At 42.7% G+C, this 20,627-nt stretch overlaps 1 protein-coding gene across 1 annotated transcript in view; it reads right to left on the reverse strand.

The window, feature by feature from the left end:
• LOC126985616 (dipeptidase 1-like) overlaps positions 1-20,627 on the reverse strand; it is a 130,931-nt gene that overhangs the window by 13,762 nt on the left and 96,542 nt on the right. The window contains exon 10 of the mRNA XM_050840772.1: positions 8,834-8,909. Within this exon, the coding sequence (XP_050696729.1) occupies positions 8,834-8,909 (76 nt within the window). The remainder of the gene's footprint in view (positions 1-8,833; positions 8,910-20,627) is intronic.

The raw sequence follows: 20,627 nt of genomic DNA on the forward strand, positions 1-20,627 counted from the left end.
GAGAAGGAAAAGGAGGAGATGAAACAGAAGAAAAGGCGAAGAAGGAAGAGGAAAAGAGAAGACAGAAAGAAGATGAACGTAAAGAAGAAAGAAAAAAGAAAGAAGTTTAAGCAAGAAGAGGAAAAGAGAAAGAAGACAGAAAGAAAGTAAAGATAAAGAAAATAGAGAAGAGGGAAGAAACTTAAGAAAGAAGAAAAAAATAAAATGAAAAGTGAAAAAGTGGGAAAAAGAAACACAAAGACGACGAAAAGAAAACGAAGAAAAAAAGTGGAAGAGGAAGAAAAGTGGATTCAGAAAACAAAGAAAGTAAAAAAAGTGGATTCAGAAAACAATAAATAATTTTCTACCTGTCTACCTGTTAATCTACCTCACTACCTATTGCATACCTTTCCTACCTGTTCCATCTACCTACCTGTATTAATCTACTTACCTATTCACACTGTCTTCTATTCTTTTCTACCCATATCTACCTTTATCTACCTCTATTAATTGCTATCTACCTAACCTCTCATACCTATCCTGCTTTTATTTCTCGCCTATCTATATCCATCTACCTATCATTATCTACGCCATATCTACAATCTTTTTCTTATTTATCTTCTAGTTTTCCCTTCTTCTTCCTTCCTTCCTCCTCCTCCATCTTTATTTTTTTCTCTGTTTTCACAATTTTTTCTCCTGTTCCAGTTCCTCCTTTATTTTATCTCTTTCTTTCCTATCCATCTACATCTATCTATCTATCCATCATTATCTATTCTATCTAACTATTCGGATTTTTTTTCTGTCTAATCCATCTCTATCATTTTCTATCATACGTCTATTTTCCTCTTCCTTTCTACCTATCTTCATCTGTCTATACCTTTCTACATCTGTTTATTTTTATCTATTATTATCTATTTTTCTATTCATATTTATTTTATTTATTTATATTTTTTTTCTCTCTTCTCCTCATTCTCTCCCTCTCTCCTCTACCTCCCTTTCTCCACTCTTTTCCTTTCTCCTTTCTCTTCCCTCCTTCTCTCTCTCCTCCCTTCTTACCTCCCCTAATCTTCCTCTTCTTCTCCCTCTATCCCTCCTCCTCCTCCTCCTCCTCTTCCTCTTTCTCCCCTTTCCTCTCCCTTCTCCCTAACCCATTCATCAAACCTTGCCTTCCTCCTCTCTCCTCCTCTCTCTCCCCTCCCTCCCTCCCTCTCTAATTGCCCAACTCTCTCTCTCTCTCTCATTTTCCTCATTTTCCTCCTGTTTTTTCTGCTTTCTCTCCATTTTGTCCTTTTTTTCCTCTTCTTTTTAGTCCTTTCTCTCTCCTCCTCTCTTTTTTTATCTCTTTAACTTTATTTCTTCTCCTGTTCCTCTTCCTTCTAATTTCCATTATTATTCTTTTAAATTTCCTCCTCCTCTTCCTCTTTATCTCATCTGTCTTTTGTTCTTCTTCCTCCTCCTCTTCCTCGTATCTTCTAACCTTCCTCCTCCTCTTCCTCCATCCTTTAACTTATCATCTTCCTCCATCTTTTAACTTTTCATCTTCCTCCTTCTCCCTCCTCCTCTTCCTCTTTCTATCATCTGTCTTTCAATCTTCCTCCTCCTCTTCCTCGTATCTTCTAATCTTTCTCCTCCTCTTCCTCCATCCTTTAACTTCTCCTCTTCCTCCTCCTTCTCCTCCTGCCTTCTATGCTTCCTCCTCTTCCTCTGTTTTGTAACCTTCTTCTTCCTATATCTTTTCATCTTTCTCCTTTTCCTCCTTTAATCTTCCTCCTCTTCTTCCTTCTCCTCTATCCTTTAACCTTCCTTCTCTTCTTCTTTTATCTTCTTTTATTTTCTTGTTTTATCTTGTTTTATCTTTTTTTTTATCTTTTATCTTTTTTATCTTATTTTATCTTATTTTATCTTTTTTTATCTTCTTTTATTTTCTTCTTTTATCCTCTTTATCTTTTTTTTCTCTTCTTTTCTCTTCTTTTCTCTTTTTTTATCTTTTATTTTTTTCATCTTCCTTCTCTTCTTCTTCTATCTTCTTTTCTCAATATTATCACCTTCCTCGTCTTCCTCCTCTTCCTCCTTGTACACTCTATCTTCCCCCTCTTCCTCCTCTTCTTCCTTCTCCTCTATTCTCTAACCTCCCTTCTCTTCCTCTATCTTCTAATCTCTATATCCTCACCTTCCTCTAGCTCTTCCCGTCTCCTCTCACTCTCCTCCCAACCCTCCGTCCACCCTCTCCTCTCTAAAAAAAAAATACGCAATAGTTTATGAGAGGAACTTTTTTTTTCTATATTTTTGGTGCAAACGAGCGAGACGATTATTAGATTACAACTCCGCATTACGTAGAATTACACCAACTCTACCGAACTGTTATTTTTGGGAGGGCCGTGTATGTGATGTTTGCCTGAATCAACCGATCGGGGAGTTGGTAATCTGTGTGTGTAACTTTTTGAACAGAGAGACAGAGAGACATATAGACAGACAGATAGGAACAGACAGATAGGGACAGACAGAAAGACACAGAGAATCACACACAGAAACAGACACACAGACAGACAGATATATAGATAGACAAACACACAGACAGATAGGGACAGAGAATGACAGACAATGACAAACAGACAGACAGACAGACAGACAGGCAGACAGACATATCCAGGAATTTTTGGATTATCATTTATTTTTTATTTTTCCGATTTTGTTTTCGTTTTTTCTTCCTTTTTCGGTGTTAGTTCTCTCTCTCTCTCTCTCTCTCTCTCTCTCTCTCTCTTCCCACAGCCATAAACAGACAAACAGACAAACATACAGACATTTTGGAATTCTCGTTTTATTACAAATTTTCATATTTTTATTTTTATTTCGATTTTTTTTTTTTTTTTTTTTTTTTTAGACAATGGATGGGCAGTCGTGTGTAGGTGGTCTGATATTCCGTCCCTTTCTATTTTTTTTTTCGTGTGTGTGTGTGTGTGTGTGTGTGTGTGTGTGTGTGTGTGTGTACTTTGTTTCATGTTGACATTTAATTTAATCACAAAAAAGGAGAGGGGGGAGGGGGGCAGGAAAAAAAAACACCATAGTAATAATAACAATAACTAATAATAATAACAATAACAATAATAATAATAATAATAATAATAATAATAATAATAATAATAATAATAATAATAATAATAAATAAAATAATAACCACTCAACCGACATATACACATTTATTATTTTTTTTCCTTAGTGAACAAAAGTAAAATAAATAAATAAAAAACACCATAATTAGCAACTCCTTTCTATCCATAATTACCTGTCTCGTTAAGCGATAGATAGATAGATAGATAGACAGAGAGAGAGAGAGAGAGAGAGAGAGAGAGAGAGAGAGAGAGAGAGAGAGAGAGAGAGAGAGAGAGAGAATACAGATATAGGTCAGTAGGTATGCAGGTAGGTAGGTAAATAAAAGAGAGAGAGAGAGAGAGAGAGAGAGAGAGAGAGAATAATGGACTTTTTTTGTGAGTTATTAAGTTGTGCAAATCAATAGACGGCGTGAGTGGTTGCAGGGTTGCTGTCTCTCTCTCTCTCTCTCTCTCTCTCTCTCTCTCTCTCTCTCTCTCTCTCTCTCTCTCTCTCTCTCTCTCTCTCTCTCTCTCTCTCTCTCTCTCTCTCTCTCTCTCTCTCTCTCTCTCTCTCACACGGTGTCCGGATGCTGTGTTTTTGCGATATCGCCGCCGCCACCACCACCACCACCACTGCCACCACCACCACCATTAAGCAAACAAACAAACAAACAAAGGGGGAAAAATTAATTACACAACGCCACTGAAGGAAAAATAAAAAATAAAACATGGAGTGTGATGGACGAAAAAAAATAAAAGGTGGCGATGTATTTCTGCAAGAGAGAGAGAGAGAGAGAGAGAGAGAGAGAGAGAGAGGTGAGAAGAAAGGAAAGATTAGAAAGGAAGAATAGGAAGAGAGAGAGAGAGAGAGAGAGAGAGAGAGAGAGAGAGAGAGAGAGAGAGAGAGAGAGAGAGAGAGAGAGAGAGAGAGAGAGAGAGAGAGAGAGAGAGAGAGACCGGTGTGATTAAAAACGTGAGGGGAGAGACAAGCAGCATCTCTTAGGCTAATCATTTCATGCTGTCCATCTCAAGGGCAATGCAGCATCCTAACAACATCCCATCTCCCTCAGCATCCCTCATCTCCTCCTCTCTATCTCTATTTTCCTTCAGCATATTTATTTTATTCCTCTTATTTTATCTCCTCTGTTTGTTGTTTCTTCCTGTCTCTGTCTTTTTGTTTGTCTGTGTAGTTCTCTCTCTCTCTCTCTCTCTCTCTCTCTCTTCATATTTCGCTGTCACTTAATATTCTCTCTGTGTTCATTATTTTATCATCAGTCTTATTTATCTTCGTTTTCTTATTATTCATTTTCATTTATTTATTCATTTATTCAATCATTATTTAGCATCTCTTTACCTGTTTCATATTTCACTTTTTTAATTACTATCTGTTCTGGTCATTATATATATCAAAACCTTTAATTATTTTCCATTATCTTCGTTTTCTTATATATATCTTTATTTGTCTGGTGTTAGTGTGTTCCATCTTGCCCCGGTATTGGTTCTAATTCCACCTCTCCACCTGGTCCTCTGTCTGGTGGTAGTGTGCTCCATCCTGCCCCGGTAAAGGTTCTAATTCCACCTCTCCACCTGGTCCTCTGTCTGGTGTTAGTGTACTCCATCCTGCCCCGGTAAGGGTTCTAACTCTACCTCACCTGGTCCTCTGTCTAGTGTTAGTGTGCTCCATCCTGCCCCGGTAAAGGTTCTAATTCCACCTCTCCACCTGGTCCCCTGTCTGGTGTTAGTGTACTCCATCCTGCCCCGGTAAATGTTCTGATTCCACCTCTCCACCTGGTCCCCTGTCTGGTGTTAGTGTACTCCATCCTACCCCGGCAAAGGTTCTAATTCCACCTCTCCACCTGGTCCTCTGTCTGGTGTTAGTGTGCTCCATCCTGCCCCGGTAAAGGTTCTAATTCCACCTCTCCACCTGGTCCCCTGTCTGGTGTTAGTGTGCTCCATCCTGCCCCGGTAAAGGTTCTAATTCCACCTCTCCACCTGGTCCCCTGTCTGGTGTTAGTGTGCCCCATCCTGCCCCGGTAAAGGTTCTAATTCCACCTCTCCACCTGGCACGCCTTCTGCCCTGACCTACAATCCCTGGGTCGCCACTCTGTTACTTAGGATGTCTGTCTGTTATCAGTTCCACGCATAACCTGACCTGACCTGACCTGACCTGACCTGCCCAAGTCCTTAATCGTCTCTTTCGCCTTTGTCTAATTCCTTAATCCATGACGCTCGCTGTCTGTCTCTCTATTGTTGTTATATTCCTTCTCTCTCTCTCTCTCTCTCTCTCTCTCTCTCTCTCTCTCTCTCTCTCTCTCTCTCTCTCTCTCTCTCTCTTGTTTTTTTCTTTCTTTTCTCTTCCTTTCTCTCCCTTTCTCTCCCTTCACCTTCTCTTCTACCTCATCACCTTTTTATTTTCTCTTCGTTTATTATCTATTCTTCTCTTCCTTTATTTATCATCCTTTCCTCTCCTTCCCCTTTCCCTCTTGTTTATCACTTTATTACTTTCTCTTTACATTTATCGTCCCTCTGTTTCTCTCCTTATTTTCCTCTTTATATTATTTAGTCTTTCACATTCTCCTTCATTCTTCCTCTATTTCCCTCATTTATCCTTCCCTCTCCTTTCTCCACATGATATTCCTTTTATCCATTTTCCCCCTCTCTCATTTCCCCTCCTTCCCTTCTCCTCTCCTCTCCTTTTCATCCTTTCAACACTTTCTCTATATTTATTTCTCACTTTCCCTTCTTCTCTTTTCCCTTCTCTCCTCTCTCATTCATCTTTATTATTCCTTTCTCCTCTTTCTTTTCTCTTCTTCTTCTTCTCTTCTTCTCTCCTTTTCTTTCCCTTCTCTTCCCTTCTAATTCTACCCTTTTACCCTCTTCTCTTTCCCCTTCTCTCATTCCCTTCTTCCTTTCCCCTTTCGTCTTTTCCCTTTCCCCTCCTTCCCTTCTCCTCTCCTCTCCCCTTCATCCTTTCAACACTTTCTCTATATTTATTTCTCACTTTCCCTTCTTCTCTTTTCCCTTCTCTCCTCTCTCATTCATCTTTATTATTCCTTTCTCCTCTTTCTTTCCCCTCCTTTCTTTTCTCTTCCATTTCTCTCATTCCCCTCTCCTTTTCTTTCCCTTCTCATCCCTTTCACCCTCTTCTCATTCCCCTTCTCTCATTCCCCTCTTCCTTTCCCCTTTCATCCTCTTCTTTTCCCCTTTCATCTTTTTCATTTCCCCTCTTTATTGTTTCCCTTTTCACCTCCTCCTCCCATTTCTTTTCCTTTTCCCCTCCCCACTTTCTTTATTACTATCCTTTCTCCCCTCCTTCTCTTCTCTCCCATCTCCTTTTCATCATCTCAGTTCTCTTTCAATCCCCCCCTCTTCCTCTTTTCTTTTATTCTTCCTCTTTTCTCTTATTTCCCTCTTTCCTCTTCTCCATTTCATTTCATCGTCTCCCTTTCACCCTGTTTTCCTCTCCCTCTCATTTTCTCTCTCTCCCTTTCCCCTCTATCTCTTTTTCTCTCCTCTTTTCCTCTCTTCTCTTCTTTCTTTCCTTTCCTTACCCTTTCTTTCCTTTTCATCATCTCAACACTTTCTATTTCCATCTCACACTCCTCTTCTTCCTCTCTTCTCTCTCCTTTCTTACTCTCTTCTCCTTCTCTCTTATCTCTCCTTCTCTCCTCTTCTCATTCTCTCTCCTTTTTCCCTCCCACTCTTTTCTCTCATTCCTCTCTCCTTTCCTTTCCTCTCTCTCCCCCTTCGCCTTTTCCAGCTCCTCTTTTCCATTTCCCCTCTCCATTCTCCTCTTCTTCTCTCCTCTCCCTATCATCTTTTATCTCGTTTCCCTCTTCTCTCATTCCTCACTTATCTCTTACTTTCCCTCTCTCTTTTTCCCTCACCTTCTTCCATTTCCCTCTTCCCTCCTTTCCTTATTCCTCCTCTCTCTCTCTCTCTCTCTCTCTCTCTCTCTCTCTCTCTCTCTCTCTCTCTCTCTCTCTCTCTCTCTCTCTCTCTCTCTCTCTCTCTCTCTCTCTCCTTCCCCTTCCATTTCCTTTCCCTTTTATCATCTCTACACTTTCTTTATATTTCCCTTACAAACTCCTCTCCCTTTCCTCTCCTCTAATCAATCACCTCTTAAAGTTTTTCCCCTCCCACTCCTTTCTTTCCCCTTCCCCTCATTTCCCCTCTTTCATCCCCCTTTCTCATTTTTCTCTCCCCCTCTACACTCCCCTCAAATTTTTCCTCTCTCTTGCTTCTCTCAATCCTCTCTTATTTCTCCTTTCCCCTCACTTTCCATTGATATCTATTCCCTTTCCCCTCTTTCACTTCCCTCTTTCCTCCCTCTCACTTACTCCTCTCATTCCCCTCTCATATCTCCTTTCCCCTCTCTCATCTTTCCCCTCACATTCCCTTGCTATCTATTCCCTTTCCCCCTCTTTCACCTCCCTCTTTCCTCTCTCTCTCTCTCTCTCTCTCTCTCTCTCTCTCTCTCTCTCTCTCTCTCTCTCTCTCTCTCTCTCTCTCTCTCTCTCTCTCTCTCTCTCTCTCTCTCTCTCTCTCTCTCTCTCTCTCTCTCTCTCTCTCTCTCGCTCTCTCTCTCTATCCTTTCCCGTTCCCCTCTTTCTCTATCCTCTCTCTCTCCCCCTCAAAACTCCCCTCTCACTTACTCCTCTCATTCCCCTCTCATATCTCATCTCCCCTCTCATTTCCCCTGTCCACACTCGCCCCTCTCTCGCTCCCCTCGGCGGCCGTCAGCGATCAGGCCAATCCGGTTAGAGGGAGCAGGCTGTCATTCGCCGCGACACAATTAAACTTTTGGGATGGACAACACACACACACACATTTTTGGCGCCCGCATAAACACGGCATAAACGGACGTGTTGTGTGGGTGTTTGTGCGTGGGGGGTATGTATGTGTGTTGGTGGTAGGGAGGGGGTAGACGTGTCTGTGTGTGTGTGTTTGGGGGTGGGGAGTGGGGGAAGGGAAGTGATGTTATCTGTGTGTGTGTGTGTGTGTGTGTGTGTGTGTGTGTGTGTATGTGAGTGAGTAGGTGTGTGTGTGTTTGTGTGTAAAGCGGTTTTGCATGCATATATTCTTACACACACACACACACACACACACCCACACCCACACACACTCACACACACACACACACACACACACACACACACACACAGGAGATTACTACACGCCGAGCTGTGAAACAAAACACAATAGGCGGTTTAGATTATTTCATTTTGATGCTAATACGTCAAACCGGAGTAGGATCAGACCACTCTTCATATTCCCTTTATTTCCAATGCTTACTAACTCCTATTTACCGAAGCTGGAGATAGACAGATAAATAGAAAGATAGATAGATAGAGAGAAGGAAAGAGAGATAGACAGACAGAAAAACAAGGGATATATAAATGAGTGGAAGCCAGATAAGAGGAGGAAAAGAGAATAAGTAATAAAGAAGAAGAAATGAGAAAGGTGAGATACGAAAGAAATGATAAGTGAAAAAGATGCTGAGAGAGAGAGAGAGAGAGAGAGAGAGAGAGAGAGAGAGAGAGAGAGAGAGAGAGAACAAATAGAAAAGGAAGATAGATAGAAAGATAAAACGAGATAGACAGAATGAGCAAAAAGAGAAGATAGATAGAAACAGACAGACGAATAGATAGATAGATATAAAAATAGATAAACAGTAAAACAAAATAAAACAATAGCAAATAATAACAAAAAACAAATCCAACAAGGTTTTAGTGGTTCCAATAATATTTTTTGGGGTGGCTTACTTGTTTATGCCGTCGAAGTCTGCACCGATGCCAACGTGATCGATCCCCGCTACCTTCCGTATGTGGTTTATGTGATCTGAGGAGGGAGAGAAAAACAAGGACGTGAGATTAGTTGAGACGAGACGAAATGACGATAAATGAAGAGTGTAAGAAGAAGAGAGTAAAGAGAGTAAAGAGAGGAAGGTGAGAAAAAATGATGAGATGGAGGTATAAGAAGAGGAAAAGAGAATAAGTAAAGAGAAGAAATGAGAAAGAGAGAGACAAGGAGACAAAGAGAGGATAAGTAGAGGAGAATAAATGAGAAAGAGGAGTCAAGGAGAGAAAGAGAATTAGTGAAGGAAAATAAATAGAGAAGATAAGGCAAGGGAAACGAAAAGATGATAAGGAAAAGATAATAAATGAGAAGGATAAGAAGAGAAAAGAGAATTAGCGAAAGAGAGAAAAGGAGAAAGGGAACACAAGGAGAAAAAGATAAATAAATAAAAAAAGATGAGAAAGAAACAAAAAGAGAATAAGAGAAGAAATGACAGGAATGAGAAAGGAATAGATGAGTTAAAGGAGAATGAGGTGAGATTAGGAGAGAATGAGAAGACAAAATGAGACAAAATTAGCTGAGGAAAGATAAGAAATTAGAGGACGGAAGGAGAGAAATTAAAGAGGTGAGAGGAAGGAGAGAAAATAAGAAGAGAGAAGTTGATAAAAGTAGTAGTAATAGTAGGAGGAGGAGGAAGAGGAGCAGGAGGAGGAGGAGGAAGAGGAGCAGGAGGAGGAGGAGGAAGAGGAGGAGGAGGAAGAGGAGCAGGAGGAGGAGGAGGAAGAGGAGCAGGAGGAGGAGGAGGAAGAGGAGCAGGAGGAGGAGGAGGAAGAGGAGTGCAAATTAACCAGAAGAAGAGTATAGAGGACGTTCATGACTACTCTCTCTCTCTCTCTCTCTCTCTCTCTCTCTCTCTCTCTCTCTCTCTCTCTCTCTCTCTCTCTCTAATGAGACTGGTTCAATCGCTAATTCGATTACGAGAGTAGCATGATTAGAACGCGCTCTCTCTCTCTCTCTCTCTCTCTCTCTCTCTCTCTCTCTCTCTCTCTCTCTCTCTCTCTCTCTCTCTCTCTCTCTCTTTAGGTGTTTAAACATATATTTCTATTTACAAAAAAGGAGGCTCAAAACTACACTTTTTAGGTGTAACTATTTATTTAAACATAATATACTATTTCTGTACAAAAGGAGGCTCAAAACTACACTTTTTAGGTGTAACTATTTGAAGAGCCTGTGTATGGGACAAAGTTAATTGTCCACCGTCAGCACCGCGTACAACACACAAACACAAAATACAAAAATGATAGAAAAACTTGGATAAACAATTTGTGTTAGTGTCACTTTGTCACTTTACGTTTGTACCACTAGCGCCCTTGGGCGTCCCTCACGCCAGCAGCCAGCTTCACCTGCTGCGTGTTCATGTTCTCCACTTGGGGAGTGGCTGCCGTGAACATGTTCCACAGGCGTGTGGTCCTGGCTGTATAGGTGCGCTGGTGCTGCCTGGAGTGTGATCGAGGCACCTCCACAAGCTGGTCACTGGAGAGTGCAGTCCGGGTGAGCCTCTGGGCAGCGCGTGGAGGGAGCCTCAGGCTGCTGAGGTGGGGAACCCCCTGCACCTGGGCTTTGTGGCACACCACCAGTGATGAGACATCACGGCGGTGTTCCAGCGACGTCACAGTGGCAGACGACTCCTCCAGGTGCTCGCTGGCCTCCACCAGACGCAGTGCTCGTCGCTGCACTGCGTCGAGCCTCTGCATGTGGGTGGCAGCACTCGACATCCAGCACAGGGCACCGTACTCTAGATACGAGCGTATCTGTGCCTTGAAGAGAGTGAGGATGCCCCGTGGGTCGAGGGATCCCGCTACTCTTCGCAGGGCAGACTCGCAGGGAGGCCTGGCAGGCAACAGCTTGAACGTGGTGGTCGAAGCGCAGGCTTTGGTCCAGACACTCCCAGGACCTTGATGTTGTCTTGGAGGGGCAGACTCTTGCCTCCAAGACGCAGCTGGCCGGAGACTGCTCGAGAGGCGTCTGGGGACCGTGAGATGACCATGGGCTGTGTCTTCTCCGGGGCGAGGGTGACCTGCCACTCCTCTCCCCACTGCTCCACCAGGCTGAGCTGCCTGTTGATCTCCTCGACGGCGCGCTGGCTGTCGGGGCGGCAGTAGGAGCGGGAGAGTGTGCAGTCATCGGTGTAGGCTGACACTGCCGATAGCTGCCGGAGGAGATCGTCGATATATATGTTCCACAGGATTGGGCCAAGCACGGAACCCTGTGGAACTGAGGCATGCACTGGTGAAGGCCTTGATGACTGCCCGTTGATCACCACCTGAAGGGTCCTCCCCTGGAGGTAATCCTTAAGCAGCATCAGGAGGGCACCCTGGACACCCTTGGCGCGAAGCTTTCCAATGAGCCCCGCGTGCCAAACCCTGTCAAAGGCTCCAGCAATATCCAGGGCTACCACGAGTGTGTCCAGGCCTTCATCCAGTGCGTCTTGCCAATCCTTGGAGAGGAGGAGAAGGATGTCCGCGGTGGACCGGCCAGGCCTGATGCCAAACTGTCTGTCTGAGAGGAGATGGCTCTCACTCAGGTGCTGACAGATGACTGCAGCCACCACACGCTCCAGCACCTTGCCCACCACGGGAAGCAAGGAGATGAGCCTGTAGTTGCTGGGATCAGACCTCGAATTTTTCTTGTGGACCGGAACCACACGCGCCTCCTTCCATATTGAGGGCCACTTGCACTCCCTCAGGCAAGACTTGAAAACGGCGGAGAGAGGACCTGAGAGCTCCTTGGCGAAGTTCTTGAGGAGCCGCGGGCTGATGTCATCCGGGCCAAAGACCTTACCCGCGTCCAGCGCGCTGAGCAGCCGCTCAACCTGCCCTGCCGTCACCGACACAGGGGAGACAACACGTTCGGTTACTTGGGGCAGCACAGGTGCGGGTCGTCTCGGGTCACCAACCTTCATTTTCTTGGCGAACAGTTCAGCCAGGAGTGAGGCTTTGTCTCCACTGCTTGTGGCCGTGGATCCGTCAGGCCTGGTGAGTGGAGGGACGGCATGGGGTTGGTGAGCCCCCTGCCGCTCCTTAACGAGACTCCACCAGGTTTTGTTGTCAACTCCTGGGCCGTAAAGTTTCCGCTTCTGATCCTCTCTCTGTTGTCTCTTCGCCCACGCCCAGGTAGCTGTCATCCGTTCGCAGGCCTCCCGGTGTTGGACCTTATTTTGGAGTGACGGATGACGCTTGTACCTTTCCCAGGCGGCATGCTTGGCCTCGGCAGCAACCCGGCATCGGAAACGGAACCAAGCGGGGTCACTAGGCCTGGCTGGGAGCACTGGTGACAGCAGGAGAGGGTGTCGAGCCTTCAGCAATCAGGCAATGAGGTGCTGCTCTGGCCTGCCTGGGGTAGTACACACAGGGAGGTGGAGGAGACCCGTCAGTGCCACCCAATTTGAATAGAGGAGCTCCAGAGGCAGCCACTCAGCCTCCTCCTCCTGTTTCTTAAAGCAGTAGCTTAAGCAGCCACGCTTCCGCCCTCTTTGTTCTCTGCTCCTTTCTCCACAGTGGGAATATCCCCCGATGGCTACACCTCAGTGAGCACCGTTTCCGTGACGGCAACATCGTCGGTGACATCAACATCATCGCAAAACAAGGGGTGAGTGGGGTGAGGGGTGAAGTCGCCGTCCGCAGTCCTCCGCAGTCCCATGACACGACGGTGGTGTGTGAGGTGCTGGGTGCCTCAGCCCTGCCCTCGCGTTGGCGGTGAGGTGAGGCGTGAGGTGGTGAGGTGAGAGGTGACACGAGGGGCGGTGGGCCATGGGGCCACCAGCTGTTGTTGCTGTTGGTGTGGCTGCTGGTGGTTGTGTTGGGGGTGCTGCAGGGTGGAGGCTGCTGGCCCTGAGGCTCCCTGCTTTCTTCTCTCCCTAAGCTCCTGGCGAGCACAGCCCTGGGACTCTGAGTGCAGCATGCACGCAGATGGTCAGCTCGGAACAGCAGTATCCACACCGGCGTCTTTCCCCTCCTCTGACCTCCCTCGGTGACCTGACGTCCTGTGCGTGATTCAGGTGTGTGTGTGTGGGGGGGGGGGGGGGCCTGCTCTCTCTCTCTCTCTCTCTCTCTCTCTCTCTCTCTCTCTCTCTCTCTCTCTCTCTCTCTCGTAAGGATATTCAAGTCCCTCAGTATCTGTTTTTTTTCTTTGGTGTTCGTGCAAAGAAACATAAAAAATAACTTCTGAAACGGTTCACGAAACTGCACGGAGACTTTTCGGAGCTTCGAGACGGCTAATGAAACGCTGCTGATGAGGCTTCGTGAAACTCTCGCGCCGCGTTACCAAACTTTGCCCGAAAAGATTATGAAAATTTCGTAGCTGCTTCCGGTAATGTTTTTTTTCTTTTTTTTTCTGGTGGGAATGGTACGGGGAGGGGGGAGGGGGAGGAAGGGAAAGTTTAAAAAAAGAGGGTGGTGAGGGGAAGAGGAAAGGGATATGAGAGAGAGAAAGAGGAGGAGGAGGAGGAGGAGGTGTGAGGGAGTGAGGAAGAGGTATTACGAGAGGAATATTAGAAGAAAAAGGAGAGAAGGATGAGGATGAGGAGGAGGAGGAGGAGGATCTTCTAAAGGGTCAACTGATATTTTTTTTTAGGAAGCATTTTTGTTTTGTTTTTATTCGTTTATTTTTGTATTTTGGGGAATTGGACTGACTGACTAAGCAACCAATTACCTACCTATATACCTACATACTTACCTGTTCACCTCCCTACCTACTAACCTTCCTACCCATTAACGTGCCTTCCTTTTCATCTACCTACCTGTCTTACCTACCTACCTACACTGCCTGACTGACTGACTGACTGACTGACTGTTTTTAAGCAACCAAATACAATTACCACTCGACGGATGCAAAATCGTGCTGGGAATACTTTTAATTTTAGTTTCTCTCGTTAATTCGCCTTATCTTGAAATAAAAAAAGAAAGAAATCGTGCTAGAAATACTTTTAATTTTACTTTCATTCGCTGATTCGTTATATCTTCAAATAAAAAATTAAAAAATCGTGCCGGGAATGCTTTTAATTTTAGTTCCTCTCGTTAATTCGTCATATCTTGAAATAAAAAAAGAAATAAATCGTGCTAGAAATACTTTTAATTTTACTTTCATTCGCTGATTCGTTATATCTTCAAATAAAAAATTAAAAAATCGTGCCGGGAATACTTTTAATTTTAGTTTCTCTCGTTAATTCGTCATATCTTGAAATAAAAAAAGAAATAAATCGTGCTAGAAATACTTTTAATTTTACTTTCATTCGCTGATTCGTTATATCTTCAAATAAAAAAATAAAAAAATCGTGCTGGGAATACTTTTAATTTTACTTTCTGTTGCTAATTCGTCATATCTTCAACAAAAAAAAATCGTGCTGGGAATACTTTTAATTTTACTTTCCTTCGCTAATTCGTCGTATCTTCAACTAAAAAAAAAAAATCGTGCTGGGAATACTTTTAATTTTACTTTCCTTCGCTAATTCGTCGTATCTTCAACTAAAAAAAAAAAAAATCGTGCTGGGAATACTTTCAATTTTACTTTCCTTCGCTAATTCGTCGTATCTTCAACAAAAAAAAAATCGTGCCGGGAATACTTTTAATTTTACTTTCCTTCGCTAATTCGTCATATCCTCAACTAAAATAAGAGATAAATCGTGCTGGTAATGCTTTTAATATTACTTTCTTTCGCTAATTCGTCATATCTTCAACTAAAAAAAAAAATAATCAAACACTACACTAACTAAATAAACAAGTAAGCAGATCCTTATAATGCCTGACACAGTACACTAAGCAACATAAATTAATTGACTTCATGCTCTATCAATACAGTCCATTTTCATAAAGCGAGCGCGTTGGGGAAAATTACTAACGCTAAAAGTCTCCCTACACGTCCAGTAATGAGCGATTCTGCGTAGATTAGCGAAATAATATTAGTCATTAACGCATTACGGAGAGAGCACAACGAACCAGCCTTCCTCAGTGACGGTGTATTGAAGTGAAGGGGAGTATGAACGAGGCAGCGACATGGTGGTTAATGATTATACGTATAGAGAAAAACTGATTAAAAATGAGACAAAGATGTATAGAGAAAAACTGAGTAAAAATGAAGAAATGAGAAGAATGAGCAAGGAATAGACGAGTTAAAGGAAAATGAGGTGAGATTAGGAGAGAATGAGAAGACAGAATGAGACTAAATGAATAGAAAAAAACTGATTAAAAATGAGACAAGGAGAGAAAGAGAAATAGTAAAGTAGAAGAAATAGGGAAGATGAGGCAAGGGAAACGAAAAGGGGATAAGGAAAAGGTGATAAATGAGAAGAATAAGAAGAGAAAAGAGAATAAGCGAAAGAGAGAAAATGAGAAAGAAGGAAACGAGGAGAGAAAGAGAAATACTAAAGTAGAAGAAATAGGGAAGATAAGGCAAGGGAACGAAAAGAGGATAAGGAAAAGGTAATAAATGAGAAGAATAAGGAGAGAAAAGAGAATTAGCGAAAGAGAGGAAACGAGAAAGGGGAGACAAGGAGAGAAAGAGAAATAGGGAAGATAAGGCAAGGGAAACAAAAAGAAAATAAGGAAAAGGTGATAAATGAGAAAGGTAAGTAGACGAAAAGAGAATTAGCGAAAGAGAGAACATGAGAAAGGGGAGAAAAACTGATTAAAAATGAGACAAAGATGATAGTTGAAGCGAAAGGAATATAAATAGATAGGTAAACAGATAGATGGATACATATATAGATAGATATGCCTGTAAGATGGGAGATTAAAAACAATGTGAGTGATTTAGTCATTCGGACGAGACAGAAGAGAGACCTTTTTAACACTATAGCTAATTGAAACGTGAAGATAAAAGGTGGAAGAGGAAAACAGAATCAGTGAGAGTCTATACTTGTTGAAAATACGGAGACGGGAGAGGAGTTCAACATTAGCCTTAGGAGCGGTGGGTAGCGGGCTTTTTGTCATTAGTGTTTCCTTATTTTAGCCCTTGAGCTGTTTCCTTTGCTGTGAATAAAGCTGTAGATTAAAACAGAATAGAACACAATCACCGACTTCCTATACTGAAAAGAGAGAGAATATTCCGTTTGTCGTTTACCGTTGATGAGGCTGCAGGCCCCGCACCGCCGCCCACGCAGCGCTCCGCAGGGCCGTCAACAATTACGGTGTTAGTCTCGGAAAATAGTCCTCGATGCACTTATTCACAACGTCGAAGTGAGTGAGTGCGTCTCGGTTGCCTTCATGAATAGCCTACTGATGTCCTTTTAATAAACTTGGCATCATCATAGTCACTTGGCCATGTTTAAGTTCGTCTCTCCTTTTTATAATATCACATTTTTTTTACAGCGAAGGAGACAGCACAAGGGCTTAAAAAAAAGAAAACAATAATGAAAAAAAAGTCCGCTCCTTACTGCCCCTAAAAAGATTTGAGAGGAGCGGCAGAAAGAGAAGTCAATTTCGGGAGGAGTTCAAGTCGTAGGCAGGAGGAAATACAGATGAAGGAAGATTGTTCCAGAGTTTACCAGCCTGAGGGATGAAAGAGTGAAGATGCATCTCCTGTGTGGGGGGGCTCCACTCACACAGCTCCCCTTGACAGAGTGGAGTCAAAGGCTCTTCGTCTCATCAGCTCTCCTCCTCATACTGATAGTCTTCTACCTCTTAAATTCCGCCGTCATGTTGCCTCTCTTTCTATCTTCTATCGATATTTTCATGCTGACTGCTCTTCTGAACTTGCTAACTGCATGCCTCCTCCCCTCCCGCGGCCCCGCTGCACACGACTTTCTACTCATGCTCATCCCTACACTGTCCAAACCCCTTATGCAAGAGTCAACCAGCATCTTCACTCTTTCATCCCTCACGCTGGTAAACTCTGGAACAATCTTCCTTCATCTGTATTTCCTCCTGCCTATGACTTGAACTCTTTCAATAGGAGGGTATCAGGACACCTCTTCTCCCGAAATTGACCTCTCTTTTTGGACACTCCTTTGACCTCTATTCAGGAGCAGTAAGTAGCGGGCTTTTTTTAATATTTTTTTACGCCCTTGAACTGTCTCCTCAGCTGTAAAAAAAAAAAAAAACCCCTCTTGCATAAGGGGTTTGGACAGTATAGGGATGAGCTTGAGTAGAAAGTCGTGCGTGGCGGGGCCGCGGGAGGCATGCAGTTAGTATGCCTCCATTGTTTCATTTTCCATTTATCTGATATTTTCTTTATAGTATCACAATTAAATATCCAACGATTATTTCCAACTCACTGAACATTTAACACACAATTTATCTTCGAGTCCCAAACACTGATTAATAGCCATGATCGGTTATGCTACGAATTTTCTCAATTTCATTCTGAAGAACTACACAACACCGGTCATTCGCTGAGTGGTTGATTTGAGGCTTCCTGTACCTCACACAATTTATGCATTTCTTCTCAGCCATGGAGCACTCCTGTGATTTATGATCTTCTGCACATTTGTAACATTTTGGGGCTTCTCCATTGGTCTTGGCAATACAGTTGGCCTCAAGATGGCCGTATCTCTGACAGTGATAACATATAATTGCATGGTATCTATCTCTTACGGTATACACTCCCCATTCCAGTTTTATCTTGTCATGGTGTTTGTGAATCATATTTCTAACAGTTGGATCACATTTCAAAATATAGTGCACTGTGCCACCAGCAGCAGGCTTGCTAAAAATCTTCTCAATTTTCCCGTCAACTTCAGGAATCGAGTGTAGGAACTCATTCCTGTTTAATAGTGTCACAATTATCTTATCCCCGGTCTCCTCCTTATGCACATTGCAGATCATGATCTTTGGCCTTAATTTTCCCACACTTTTTGTGCTAACTTGCTTTACATTTTCCAGTTTCTGAGCTGCTTCATTCCTTGTGTTCTCATCATCAAAGTTCATAACAATGTTACCTCCCTTCGTGAATCTTGAATCAGTAATGTGAATGTCTTGTAGTGCCTGGGAAACTTCATCCTTCATCTCAGTTGCCTTTTTACCTTGATCAGAGGCCTTGACGACAAGGAGATTCTTCTTTACTTTCCTCCTCCGCCTTGCAACAACAGCCCAGCTCCCCCCCTCCCCCCCAGCAGACTCTAGATACGCTTGCTCAGCGCGGAGCACCTCTGCGACCTTACTCAGCTCCTCCTTCACACTGAATGTCCGAGTTTCAACTTCATCTTTCACAGCGAAAATATCTTTGGATAATTCTTGCTTAAGTTCATCCAATTTTTCCACATTGTTGATAGCCAGAGATGCCTCGTGCAGGCAAGGCGTACAAATCCAGTTTACTTTATGTACATTATCCTGCTTGATGCCCGAAAGATGAGCACATTTCACATGGCACCACTTAGGACACAAACAACATGCAATCCACTTCTCCCCTGTAAAATCTTCACAGACGTAACACAAATCCCTCACGCCCCTGGCCCTGACAGCCATTGTCGACACAGCAGCTTTCGTGCGGAGCTCACGCTCACACGTCTGACTAACACCAAGACTCACTCTCACTCCTACCAGCACGGAGATCACACATATTTACGACGTACAGATAAAAGATAGAAGATAAATAACAAGATTAATGAATTCACTTACTGAAATGAGAGGCTATAGCAATATGGAGATTATGCAAAAGTGAATCGTACAAATAAAAAGAGCAAGAGAAAAATAGCACCAACGACTTTATGTATTGAAATGAGAGAAAATATAACAGCAGCGATACGGAGGTTATACCGAAAAGAGAAAAAATACAATAGTTACCGATTCTTCTAATATACATAAGTGGGACGTACAGGCAAAAGATAGACTAAACAAAAGACCTCAGTGACCTCATATGATGAAATGAGAGGAATTATAACAGCAATGTGATCGTATACAATTAAAAACGTACAGATGAAACATGTCACAGAAAAAAAAAACATTAGTTGACTACGTGTACTAAAATTAGAGAATATATTAGAGTTAGCAATACGACGATGTAGAGATGGAAAGACGGAAGATAATCAGAGAAAAACATCAGTGACCTCGTGGTTTTGAACTGAGCGCAAATACAACTGTCAACAATATGGACATCAAACACGAGAGAAACGTAGCAAAATGAATGGACCGGAAAAGAAAGAATGAGTGACTTCGTGTATCCAAATGAAAACACTTGGTTCTACGGAAGTTACATATTAGTGATTCGGACAGATACAAAAAGAAGCGTAAAAGAATGGAAGAGAAAACCAGAAACAGTGACTAGATGTATTCAAATGAGAGAACGCAACACTTGGCAATACGGAGATTCTATACAAGTGGTTCGGACAGATACAAAAAGAAGCGTAAAATAATGAAAGAGAAAACAGAATCAGTGACTAGATGTATTCAAATGAGACTACGCAACACTTGGCAATACGGAGATTCTATACAAGTGGTTCGGACAGATACAAAAAGAAGCGTAAAATAATGAAAGAGAAAACAGAATCAGTGACTAGATGTATTCAAATGAGAGAACGCAACACTTGGCAATACGGAGATTCTATACAAGTGATTCGGACAGATACAAAGAGAAGCGTAAAAGAATGGAAGAGAAAACCAGAAACAGTGACTACGTTTAATCAAATAAGACACAACACTAGGCGCTACGGAACTTACATACAATTGATATATACAGATTGAGCAAAACGGGCAATAAAAAAAGAAAAAACATAATACTTCCAAATCAGTGACCTTCTGTATCGGAATGAGAGACAAATTAGATGCGAGGTGACGCTCCTGCCATTACCAGTGAAGCGAAAAGAGGAAAACAAAGGCGACAGAGAAAAAAAAAACAACGGTTCGCCTACTTTGTGCATTGAAACGAGTGTAAAGTAAATAATTAAACAGAATAGCAATTAGCAGGAAAGCATTATTGGAGAGAGAGAGAGAGAGAGAGAGAGACCTGCCAATACCTTTTAATCCACTTGCCTATGTCTCTACCTGTCCTTTTTTTTACCTCTCTAAATGTTTATCTACCTATCTATCAGTCTGTCAAATAATCTAATAATCTACCTGTTTCCATGTCTACCTTTCCTAATTGCTTACCTATTCACTGTCTATCTACTTGCTGATTCCAACTGCTTTACCTGTTTGTGTATATCTACCTGTTATAAGTTCACCTTTCCCAGCGTTAGTCTACCTACCCATCAGTCTTTCTACCTCGCAATACCTTTTAATCGACCTGTTTCTTTGTCTACCTTTCCTTATTGTTTACTTGTTTACTGTTTATCTACCTGTCAATACCTACTGCTCTACCTGTTCGTGTATTTCTACCTATTGTCTATCTGCCTGTTTATACCTTCTTTTGCTACCTGAGTTCATGTATTCGACCTGTCTCAATTAAGTACCTCATCAGTGTCTATCTACCAATATCCACTAATCTACCTTTCTGTCTATACCTGTTCTCATTACCTTTGTTTTTCCCGTGTGACTCAACATTTAATACTGGGAGATAAAAACAATACAGGCAATCAGGTGTATCGACATTAATCAGGCCATCACTCACACCTCTATTACTTTCACTTTTACCTGCGTTTCTTTATCTACCTTTCCGGCTCATCTGTCTCATGTCAAGTCATCTGGATATGATTCCTTTGCTTTTTATGGTGATTTGTTCAGCTACGACTCACTCACTCACTCATTCACTCATTCACTCACTCTCATTCACTCACTCACTCACTCACTCACTCACTCACTCACTCACTCAATCTCACACTCACTCACGTAC

This window comes from Eriocheir sinensis, chromosome 60 (genome assembly GCF_024679095.1).
Source record: "Eriocheir sinensis breed Jianghai 21 chromosome 60, ASM2467909v1, whole genome shotgun sequence".
Taxonomy (NCBI): domain Eukaryota; kingdom Metazoa; phylum Arthropoda; class Malacostraca; order Decapoda; family Varunidae; genus Eriocheir; species Eriocheir sinensis.